General features: G+C 47.0%; 1 protein-coding gene across 3 annotated transcripts in view; it reads left to right on the forward strand.

Annotated features, from left to right (window-relative positions):
- Positions 1-12,500, forward strand: part of fam135a (family with sequence similarity 135 member A) — a 57,268-nt gene that overhangs the window by 6,019 nt on the left and 38,749 nt on the right. For all 3 annotated transcript variants that reach the window (XM_063191470.1, XM_063191472.1, XM_063191471.1), the window contains one exon: positions 11,520-11,599. In XM_063191470.1, the coding sequence (XP_063047540.1) occupies positions 11,520-11,599 (80 nt within the window). The remainder of the gene's footprint in view (positions 1-11,519; positions 11,600-12,500) is intronic.

Genomic DNA, 12,500 nt, shown 5'->3' on the forward strand with positions numbered 1-12,500 from the left:
CATCCGTTCCAACAACACTGCGGAGCACTTTCGCTTCTCAGACAATTTCACCCCCGCAGAGCATGGATGGATAGTCAATGGGCAGCTCCGACAAAATATAACTCGTCTCTAATCGCTAGCCGATGTCCACGGACATTGGCGCCAGTGTGCGGGGATTCTATTGAAAACAATGCAATCTAACTTTTGCGGAGCAGTGCTCTGCACTTTGGCGGAGCCTGTGTGCGGAGGGAGGCCCTGAGACTTGTGTGAGATGTGTGAGAAAGGAGAGGAGGCAGAATTGAGATGGCAAGATGGAGATGGGAAGGAGAGGAGAGGAGAGGAGTTGGAGAGGTGAGGGGGTGAGTAGAGCAGTGTCCTGTCCTGTCTTGCTTCTACTCCACACCTCTACTAGAGTGTGAGAGAGGAGAGGAGGCGGAAATGAGATGGAGAGATGATGATGGGAAGGAGAGGAGAGGGGAGGTGGGTGGAGAGGGTGAGTAGAGCAGTGTTCTGATGGGAAGGAGAGGAGAGGAGAGGGGAGGTGAGGGGGTGAGTAAGAGCAGTGTCCTGTCTTGCTGCTTCTCCATGTTTCTACTACTAGAGTGTGAGAGAGGAGGGGTAAGAGATTGAGAGGATAGCAGAGAAGAGCAGTGTCCTGTCTTGCTGCTTCTCCACGTCTCTAGTGTGGGAGAGGACAGGAGGTGGGAAGGAGCGATAGTAGGATAGGAGAACAGAGAGGAGAAGAGAAGAGCATTGTCCTGTCTCACTGCTTCTCCACAGCTCTACTATAGTGTGAGAAAGGAGGGATAGAGATGGAGAGGAAAGCGGAGTGGAGCAGTGTCTAGTCTTGCTGCTTCTCCACGTCTCTACTACTAGAGTGTGGGAGAGGAGAGGAGAGGAGAGGAGGTGGAGAGTGGAGCAGTGTCCTGTCTCGTCTTGCTGCTTCTCCACGTCTCTACTACTAGAGTGTGGGAGAGGAGAGGAGAGGAGGTGGAGAGTGGAGCAGTGTCCTGTCTCGTCTTGCTGCTTCTCCACGTCTCTACTACTAGAGTGTGAGGAGTCCAGTCTGACTCAGCAGGCGCCAGAGGAAGAACTGAAATGGAGAAGTGTAGCGCCGGCCTCATGAGCAACACAGCCCGACCCCATTTCTTCACTCGGCAAACACACACACTACCTTCCTTTTTTCTGTTCGCTTTCGCCCCATCTGCTCCTCTGCGCTTAGTAATGAAGCGGTGGGCTGTAAAAAAAAAAAGAGAGAGGGAGAGAGAGCGGGGACAGCTGAACACTGTAATTTCATGTGGAGGCACTCATCGTGAGGCGGCAGCAGCGTTGGTCGTGAGAACGTGTCAGCTCCGTGCCAAGAGAGTGCAGAGGTGGGGCGCATCGCCTACAAGACGAATGGCTGTGGCCCGCTGTCTCGTTAAGCCGTAAAGGTCAGGCTGCTCTTGTGGGCACCACAAAGCAGGCCGTCATCGGAAGAGGAACTTTTACCGCCTTTAGTACAGTCTTGCGTATGAGTGTTCTCAGAAATCGGACAAGGGAAGTACTAGAGCAGCTAAGCATGGAGAGAGATTTCTTTATGAGGGAGTGGGGTTCTGTCCAGTATGCGGACTCCCGTCTTCGGCCTGTGCTTGTGGCCTCGCATTTGGCTGACGCCCCACCTCCGTGGAGAAAACAATAGTGTTTCCCCACTGTCAGCCTAACGTTTGGGGGACTATTCTTCACTCACCATCCCGATTGCAAATGAAAAAATGACAATAGAATTGCACTTTTGCAAGATATTGAGATACACTTATAGAGTCAGTGGCGTCATGACGAGGCCACAAGCAGGCAAGGGAGGACTGGAGTTAGGATATTAGAAAGAACCCAGAGTCTCTTTAGGGAGTGTCAGTGTCTGGTTTCCCCAAGCCTGTTGTCCCTGGAGCAGTCGTCCAAAGAGCTCCTGTGTTGTGTTGTGGTGTATTGTGTCATTGCCGTGTTGTGTTGAAGGAAGCAGTTTAGGCTGGTTGAGCCATTAGCTAAGAATGAACATTTAATAATAATAACTGTATTTGTATAACACAATTCATACACAATTCAAGACCTGCAGCTCAATGTGCTTAACAGTTAGATTAACAACAGTGTTAAAACAAAAATAATAATGAAATGAAGTAAAAGATAAAAATAAATAAGGAATAAAATTAAAATAGAATAAAACAAATGCTGAGATAAATATCATATGGTTGAATCAATAAAGACGACGAATAAAGGCAGAAGGTATAGGGAGAAAATTGTCATGACAATAATAAAAAATATCAAAATGGCATCAAAATCCACAAGAATCAGAAAGTTTAGACCAAAAAAACAAGTGGCAGATAGATAGATAGATAGATAGATAGATAGATAGATAGATAGATAGATAGATAGATAGATAGATAGATAGTGGCATATATCAGAGAGACTGTGAGCTTAGTAGGCCAGGGCGGCACAGCTGCAATTAACCCATTAATGCTGGATGCTGTGTGTACTGTATGCTGCATTGACCTTGGCGCCTGGAGCGACATAGACACAGCATTCAGGCTGAGATGAGATTTTAGATTTTTTTTTAATTAAACATATGCGTATGTTAGAGCTGAATGAACACATTCTAATGCAAGAGGAGGGTCTTTTAAATGCAACTCATTTAGTGTTTTTTCTTGCTTCCGAGGCTTGAGGTAATTGCGCTTTTTTATAGGCTGAGGGCACCTTTTCCAAAAAATGAGCTTAGGCATTTAGCAGCCTTTTTGTTTTGCAGGTGCCTCAAGGCAGATTCACAGTCTGCGTAACTAGCCGCAACGTCAGTCATACCTCACGGGTGTCGATGTGACCCAAAATGACGTCACGCCCCCCAGCGCAACCTCAACATTTTTGGCGGGGCGCGCGTTGGTGTGCAGGGAAATTTTCCTGACGCAGCACATATGACGCAAGTCTACCAACAGCAGCCATCAGGAAGTAGGTAGGCAGAAAGAGCAGATGACTACAGTTGCCTCGAAAAAAATAGTGTTGTAGCCTATACAGAGACGGGACAACAGGACCCTACATCAGGGTAATACAATGTCTTGAAGCTATTTCATCGTCTTCCTTAAATGTTGTTCTGTGAAGCAATGGTTTACTTTGTTCAGTACAGCACGTTGTGTTTCGCGATCTATTTGCAAAACTCTGCAGCCAGAACAATGCTCTCACATGCTCTTGGAAATGATCTGGCGTTGTAGGTTACAACAAAATGTATGTTTTATTGTGATAAATCACACATTCAATATAGTCCTACATCATGTTGTTTGCGTGGCTATCTGTTTTTACTCGCTCCACGCTGATCAATTTGAGCCAAATGGCGTTGTTAACACGCGTGACCTATGCAGGCCCCTTTAGGCTAGAATGGGTTAAGACTGTGAGCAAGGCATACAGTAGATTGAGTCCTGCTGTGAGTCAAGGCTACTTACTGGCCAAGGCCTCTTGCTCACTGGTTTGGTTTCCCATTCTGCTGACATGCACTGGGCAGGTCCCCCCACCCCACCTCTAAATAGCTGTCAATCATCTCTACTGGGCAGGGCCGTCATCAGCCCCCACCACACCCCTAAATAACTTGGCTGTCAGCCGTCTCTGAGAATTACTATCAGACTTCACATCTCCTGTAGTTCCACATGTTCTAGTGATTGTAGTTGTTTTTAGATAAGAGAGCATGCGCCTGTGGGTGCTTCTAAATTGGCTGCATTGTTTTTGCTCTTTTCTCACGTTACTAAACGTAGACTGATATCTTGAGTGTCAGCCTGGGACGAGCTCGCTTAACGCACCCAACATTCTTCAATTCTTTTTAAAGCTGCATATTTTTAAAGATGGGTCATTCAGGGATAGCTCCACTCCGCTGCACTCACAAAAAGCCTCCCTCTTATTTATAACCCTTGAGCATGCATAGCACTGTGGTGTGCTAATTTAATTCATTTTGTGGACATATTTATCCCCCGATGATCTAATCATGGCCGCCTGTCCTCCGTAGAGAAATGGATACTCTGTTCTTGGATCACGTCTTTTTGAAGTTAAGTATTTCTAAGGGACCAGGCCAGACACATGTGTTGGTGATGTTTATCAGTGATGAATGACAATTGATTGATTCGTTGTTCAGCATAATTGTCAAGTCGTATGGATCTCTGTCCGAGTGTCAACATGCATGCTTGGAATACAAAGGCGAGACTGACAGCTGTAAGGACATTTTTCAGGAATTCCCGTGGGTCAAAAATTTAAAAGATGAACGGGAGCGGGCAGGAGTGGTTACTGAACTCTGGAACCACTCAGCTGATTGATGTTAGTTTTGGAGGGTGTCATCCTAATGGTCGAGGTGTATGTAGGGCTAGGTTTCATGTTGTTGGAGTAAAATGTTATTGGTAAAAAGACACACACATACACATACACACACACACACACACACAGACACACACACACACACACACACACACACAAACAGACTGGTTATCTAGGGTTCCTTAATCACCTGTAGAGATATGGCCCCCTCGGCATATACCCTTTATAACTTACAGCCTCTGATGCTGCTTTGAAGGCTGTTTGGTCAACCTGCCTCTTCTCACTTCCCTCTGGTCCAGACAAAAATGTGGAACCAACGAGAAGCCTTGTGTACATTTGTGAAATGAGTGGTCTTAGTGGCAGTCTTGTTGCTTTGTTTGTTCTCAGTAATGTACAGACACTTCTGAAAGATGCTTATTGAACCTGAAACCTGGGCCGAACAACTTCCCGTCAATTGGAGGCCAGAGTGAGAGGATAAGAAAGAGAACACACATACAGACAAATGAAATCTATCGACACCCGAAAAATAAAACACACTACCAGCACTACCAACAACAAGGGCTGCTCTATTGAGTAAATGAGTGAATGAGGGAGTGAATGAGGGAGTGAATGAGGGAGTGAATGAGGGAGTGAATGAGGGAGTGAATGAGGGAGTGAATGAGGGAGGGAGTGAGGGAGAGTGAGGGAGAGTGAGGGAGAGTGAGGGAGAGTGAGGGAGAGTGAGGGAGAGTGAGAGAGAGAGAGAGAGAGAGAGAGACCTGGGTTTGGCTGTATTGATTCCATTTGTGGGGAGGAAGTGTGGCGTATGTGGCCTCCAGGGGTATCAATGATGCCAGGCCTTTTCCTGCCTCCGGCTTCTGGCTTCTGCTTGCATCTGCAAGCTAAGTGCCTCCAGACAGTCCATACTGATGACTGCGTATCGGAAGCTAAGTGCCTCGTCCACACTGATGGCTGTGTCTTGTGACACTGCGTGACCCTGGGCTCCTTCTGACTCTGCTGTCAGATTCCACTGCAGCAAACACTTCATCAGCTGCAGCCATTTAGCCAAAGTCTCTCATCCACACCACACCACATCAGGGGCCTGCACTACGAATGGAGCTCAACCTACCCAGAAGTAACCAAGGGTTAACCGTTGTTGACTAAGAACGTGGTTAAGTGACAAACCAGGCTTAGTTAACCTACAGGAAGTGGTAAACCTGCTAATAGATACACCTCCAGGCATCAGTTAGTCATCATCACTTCGGACTCTTCTATTAGATGATTTACCACTACCACAAGGTTCACTTGACTTAACCTGGTTTACTATAGCCAGCTTCTTGGTATACCTCCATGGTTACCTTGACTGGTGTTAACCTGTGCTGTTATCAGTAACCCTGCTTCTTAGCACCTGCACCAGCCCACGCTAGACTGTAGCCACTGCGCCAGTGTGATGGCGACGAAGGCTTTCTAACATACCTGGAAGCCGGCCGGCACAAGGTAGCGTGTGGACGCTAAACAATGCCAAAGGGTGGAAAAACAGGTAAGGTTGCATATCGGATGGGAATGCAGCGTGCAGTCTGCTTTTACACAGAAGGAAAACAAAACAATGCTCTGCTGTGGTTTGTTTTGGGCTATTGTTTGGCTAAACAGAGACGAGCGGAGTATCCACGGAACATGGAATGGTGTTGGCTTTCAGGAAATAAAAACAGCTCTGCTAATACAGTCAGTTTGTATTGGAGATCCCCCAGTACAGTCAGTTTGTGTTAAAGAGCCCTAATACAGTCCATTTGTATTGAACATCCCCTGTACAGTCAGTTTGTGTGTTAAATAACCCTAATACAGTCAAGTTGTATTGAAAATCTCTATATGGTCGGTTTGTATTAGAGATCCCCAATACAGAGGATTTTAGTGGTCGGTTTGTACACAGTTGCAGATGTCTGTGTCCTTGGGCAGAGGGTTTTTGTGGTCAGTATTGAAGTGCAGGATAGGGTTATCAAAGGAGAGGAGGGGTGTGCATGCTTGTGTTTATGTGTTTGTGTGTGTGTTAGGGGTCGACTGATACAGGTTTTTTAATGGCCGATGCGATACCGATTTTTTTGGGCAGCATGGGATAGCAGATAGCACAGTGAGAAGTCAGGACCCCTTGGGGGATCGCGGGCAAAAAGGACATCACATAAAAATCCATAATTTGGTTACTAACAGTATTCACTTGTAAGAATAATAGATTTATTTGCTGTTCTCTGGATTTCTAGCAATATTTGCGGACAGAGTGTTAATGGAAAATCCAGCAATGAAAAAGTTTAGGAACCACTGCGATAGCATCTCTCTCTATCTCGTTCCTGTGTGCTTGTGGGAAGCCTGGACCTTGCTGCCACTGCCACAAAGCACTCCAGTTTCACATGGCAGTCCCTGTGGAATGTGGGACATCTGAGCTTCCCTTCTTTTCTTCTCTCCCCCCCCCTCCCTGAAATGCCACCGCGGTTCCCATATGAGCCAGCCAGCAGAGGCAACTCTAGGTTCAGCTGGGGCCCCAAGCAAGAATTTCAAAGGAGCGACCACTTGAAAGAAATGTGCCACTACTGTAGCAAAATGTGAGCTGTTATTTACCATCCAGGCCCCAGGGGCTTAGGGGCCCCAAGAGGCTGCCTGCGTAGCCTAGCCTGGTGACAAGATGTCGTGCCTCTGCCCAGCCAGTGTGCCCTAAACTCTACCTCTAGCACTAGTAGCAGCCCTGGGCTCGCATACCAACGTCTCAGACAGCTGGGAGGTCACACTGGGGGCTTTCTTCGTCACACTACACTGGGGCAGGGTTTGGTTTTTTTTTCGGGGGGTGTGTGTGTGTGTGGGGGGGGGGTCGCTTGTTGTGTGTGTGTGTGTTTGTGTGAGGTTGGGTTTGGGGTTAGCAAGGACAGGTGTGTGTGTGTGTGTGGTGGGGGGTCACACTGGGGGCTTTCTTCGTCACACTGGGGCAGCGTTAGGGGGGTGGTTGTGTGTGGGGGTGGGGTTAGCGGGGAGAGGAGGTGTGTGTGTGTGTAGGGGGGGCTTTGTTCATCACACTGTGGCTGGGTTGGGGTTTGGGGTTTGGGGTTAGCGAGGAGAAGAGGTGTGTGTGTGTGTGTGGGGGGGAGGGGGGTGGTGCATAGGGAGGCAATGCTGGGTGCACTAGGAGGTTTGCTCAGCTGTTGCTCGGGAAATGAGCTTCAGGCCACAGTCTCCAGTCCACCACACTTCCACTATGTCACTACACTACAGTACACACACACACACACACACACACACACACACACACACACACACACACACACACACACACACACACACACACACACACACACACACACACACACACACACACACACACACACACACACACCACCCCTCCTCTGCTCTCCCATCACACACACCAGCCCTCCCTCTCCCCTCCCCTTCCACTATGTGTTTGGGTCTCCTTGGAAACAGCTGCCGCTTCCTGATGCGGAGTCCTGCTGCATTGTGTGTGCTGATGATGTTTCCACTACCTCTTTCAGTGTGTGTAGCAGCACTCCTTCATATAACAACATAACACACACACACACACACACACACACACACACACACGTACACCCCTAACTCTACGCTACCCCTTTTAATGTGTGCAGCAGCACACCTTCATATAATAACATAATACACCCCACCCACACACACCTATACAGTGTTTCCCACAGAAATTTTGGAAACTATGGGGGCAGCCGGGATTTTTTTATGTCTGGGGGGGGGGGGGGGTCTTTTCACCTGCCTTTGGGGGGGAGATGGGGGTGTATTCACGCAGTGTAAATGCAAAATGGCAAAACAATGAGTACAGTATGACATTGGCGCATGGAGAAACTATAGGCCTACGCCTACATTTCAGCCATTTATATTTTGAGAAATAAGGCTACATAATACACATGCAGGGGTCTATGTAATGAAAAAAATAATAAAACAAAATAGGAGCAGAGATAAGAATTTAAGATTGCTGTGAAATTGTTAACGCATAAACAAAAAGGGTCTAAGAGGGTAGCTATGCCTTTTCCCCACACACACATTCTACATGAGGGGTGCTGGTCACAGGGCCAGTTTTTCCAAATTCCTCCCATTAAAAGGGCTGAACAACATATTACACATTTATGTCTATATTCACATTCATTACACATTCATTTCTATATGCAGCCCGATGTCTCCTCTGCCTTGTCAATGAAGGCCTGTCACCACCTAACTCATTACAACTGTAAAACAAAGCCTGGGGAGTGTTAGTAAACTCATCCCAACTGTCCCTTCTCGGAAGGTTTTTTTTTATTGCTCCCAAACCCAAGTTAACTACAACAACTTGACAAGGCTTTTGATCCCTCTCTCTTTCAAGCACTTGTGGTTTTCTCTATAGGATGTATTTACTCCAGGAGGAAAATGCGAAGGAAATCGTAATTGAAATCGCTTTTAACAAACACGGAAATCGTTAAAAAAAATTAAAAAAATTTTTTTTTTTTTACATTTTCGGAAACTATGGCGGCCAAATTTAAACTATGGCGGGTCGGTATGGGAAACACTGCCTATACACACGCACACCCTTACCGCTACGCTACCCCTTTTAATGTGTGCAGCAGTGCACCTTCAAATAATAACGCCCACCCCCTCCCTCCCTCCCTCCCTCCCTCCCTCCTCTTCCACCACCACCTCCTCCTTCCTGGAAATGCAAAAAGAAAAGAAAAGAAAAGAAAAGAAAAAAGAGAACACTTGTTTTCTATTTTTAAAGGCGGCCATTTCTCTGGCCTGCCTATTGAATGGTGCTCACTCGGCCCCCTCAGGAAGCAGACGAGTGGATGCGATGTGTCCAAAAGCACTCTAGTCTCTCACACATCGGCCCGAGTAGCAGCACAACAGGCGTGGGGGGGTGGGTGCTGTTTTGGATGCAGGAAGTGTAGTGTCGTGTAGCATAGTGTGTTAAGTGTCGTAGCGTAGCGTAGCGCTAGGTCATGTAGTGTAATGTACTGTTAGTGTCGTGTAGAGCAGTGGTTCCCAACCTTTTTCTTCAGGGACCCATATTTTTACCGCTGTCAGCTGTGGTGACCCACCCGTGCGAGCGCCCACACAACTAGAGGGAGTCACATGATACTCTGTTTCCGGCGAAAAGTCATTAGTTATCATTTTATTCCACAATTTGTCTAAAGTCAAATATAGAATAAATGTTTAATGTATCACATTTTGTTGCTTCTATGCATATTGTCACTTATTCAGCATGGGCTATATTAAAATTAAACCCCTTAAAATCAAGAGGGCTTCGCGACCCACTGTGGATCTTTGGCGACCCATAGTTTGGGTCCCGACCCATAGGTTGGGAACCACTGCTGTAGAGCGTATTTGTGTGTAGTGTGATGTAGTAGTGTCGTCGTGTAGCGTAGTGTGTACTGGAGTCTGTGTACAAGGGAGCGGGGTGTCTTTGGTCGGGATGCTTTTTACAGCCATTCCTTTGTGTGCGTGCGTGCGTGTATGCGAATGTGCGTGTGTGTACTCTTTTGTGGAAAAAGTGTGCAGGATTTTCTTTGATTTGCAGTCTTTTTGTGGCCATGGAGCCTACTGGACTGAAGGGAGACTGTGTGAATGATGGTCCTCACTCTTCACACACCTATGATCAAAAGTCAAAAGTGCAAAAACACCTCTTTCTTGTAATGGTCTAGGGATGGCAGACTTTTAATGAAAATATAAATGAAAATAATCAAAAAGTAGTAGAAGGTAGTACATTTTTCCAAAGCCCTGTTCTGTGTTCGCCGATTTGTGTTATCTACGTGCAGGTGTCTATCTCTTCAAAAGCGCTAAAACTGGGTGAATTTATTTTTATGCAGCAAGTAGGGCCTGAGTGATGGGAAATGGCTTGAAAGTTGCTTGGTGTAGCTCAGACAGTGTTGAAGTTAAGTTATAGTTAAGTTATAAATAATTGTCTGGTTATATTGTGTGAAAAAAATGTGTTATTGTGTTTTGGAAAGGTATTGCTTGCATTAGGTCAATGGGGGGGGGGGGGTCCTCATAAAGGTAGCATTAGACCGGTCTGTCTGTCTGAGGAAGTGTGTGTGTCAGCTTGTGTTTGTCAGTCTGTCTGTAAGAGCCTGTGTGTCTGTCTGTCTTCGTGTGTGTGTGTGTGTGTGTGTGTGTGTGTGTGTGTGTGTGTGTGTGTGTGTGTGTGTGTGTGTGTGTGTGTGTGTGTGTGTGTGTGTGTGTGTGTGTGTGTGTGGTGTGTGTGTGTGTGTGTGTGTGTGTGTGTGTGTGTGTGTGTGTGTGTGTGTGTGTGTGTGGGGCTCATCATTCATTCATGAGCGCTCGAGTTTCTGCCTCTCTACCTCTTGTGTCTCGCTACATGCTCAATTTGTTCTCCCCTTACCACACACACACTCTCTCTCTCTGTCTCTGTCTGTCTGTCTGTCTCTCTTTCTCTCTCTCTCTCTCTCTCTCTCTCTCTCTCTCTCTCTCTCTCTCTCTCTCCCTCTTAAACACTCTCGTTCTCTAGCTCTCTCGCCCTCTCTCTCTCGCCCTCTCTCTCTCGCTCTCTCGCTCTCTCGCTCTCCCTCCCCCTCTCTCTCTCTCTCTCTCTCTCCGTCTCTCTCTGTCTGTCTGTCTGTCTGTCTGTCTGTCTCTCTCCCTCCCCCTCTCTCTCTCTCTCTCCGTCTGTCTGTCTGTCTGTCTCTCTCTCTCTCTCTCTCTCTCTCTCTCTCTCTCTCTCTCTCCCCTTTCTCCTTTTTCCTGCCCTCTGTGGTCTCTGTTCCGCCTATCCTTCTGCTGTGTAATGTTAAACCTGCACTTTCCCTGCGCTTCAGGACTTGGAGCTGATCTGTCCCTCTTGCCCTTGTCTGGCTCACTTAGTAAAAGGGATGTGGAGACTATACCCATTAGCCTTTGCTTTCCCTTCCTTCTCTGGTGTCCTAGCTTGCTTGCTTGCTTGGCCATACTAAATGGATGTACGTAACGTGCCTCTTCGTGTGCGTGCGTGTGTGTTCAAATACTTGAGTTGTCAGAAGTTATTTAAATATACAGTGCATAAACTATGCAGTGTTTGTATCCAGAAGCCTTATTAATACCATGTTTGCATCTTAATCTGATCCATCTGAATCAGTCACTCACTCACTTGCATGCATACAGTAAATGTGTGTGACTGCAAGGTGCATTTCATAATAGTAAATGCATATATGCCATATGAATATGCATGAAATGTTCCTGTTGTTATCTTCTGTGTGTGTCACCAGGTTCTACCAGATCCGTGCCAGTATGCGAGTGCCACCACGGGTTCCTCACAGAGTGGAGGCCAGCTTGCTGCACCCATCAGGTAAGCGTTTGAGTGTGTGTGTTTGTGTGTGTGTTTGTGTGTGTGCGTGTGCGTGTGCGCGTGCGCGTGCGCGTGCGCGTGCGCGTGTGCGTGTGTACGCGTGTGTACGCGTGTGTACGCGTGTGTACGCACCATCCAGCAGGATGCACAGAGCATAGAACTCACGGCGTAGCACGGCGCTCCACCATCATCTCCACCAATATAGTACCTCACTCTTAGCGTGGCCTAGCACAGCACTCAAAGCATAGCACAGCACTCTCAGCTTAGCACAGAACTCTCAGCATAGCACAGAACTCTCAGCTTAGCACAGAACTCTCAGCATAGCACAGAACTCAGAAAGTACTTGCATTGCTCTTGACCTGACTAGTTGCAACGCTGAAAGTGTTGCGTCACTAGAAGGGCACAGCCTGGCTAGCTATACAGTACTTTCTCTTTGCGTTTACCGCAGTACAGTAGCAAGCATAACTCTGTTAGATATCATCAAGGAACTTGCCAAAGATCAATAGCACAAGTCACCCATTAACATGCTGTTAGATTACTTTTTTCTGATCTTCCCAAGGAGCAGTCGGCTCTAGTCACGTGTTTGGTTACTCTTTTATGCTAGTAGTGTTTCTCAACGGGCACAGGTAATAGTCAGGGAGGAAAAAATAAAAACTACAGAAAAATAAAAAGGCAATTGTGCAAAAGCATATTCTGTGAGCTGGGGTAGATAAATGCAAGAACATACTATTCCTGGTTCAAGTGAAACCCCATGTTATGCTGTCTAGTAATTAACTGAAGTGTGGCCGTACAGGAGTCATCAGGAGTTTAATGGCCCAACACTTCCGCTGCAGAGGAAATGCCTCCACTAGAAGCTAAATGATTGACCTGAACCAGCGGTGTGTTTAACTTGTACGCCTTA

Source organism: Engraulis encrasicolus, chromosome 24, assembly GCF_034702125.1.
Source record: "Engraulis encrasicolus isolate BLACKSEA-1 chromosome 24, IST_EnEncr_1.0, whole genome shotgun sequence".
Lineage (NCBI taxonomy): Eukaryota > Metazoa > Chordata > Actinopteri > Clupeiformes > Engraulidae > Engraulis > Engraulis encrasicolus.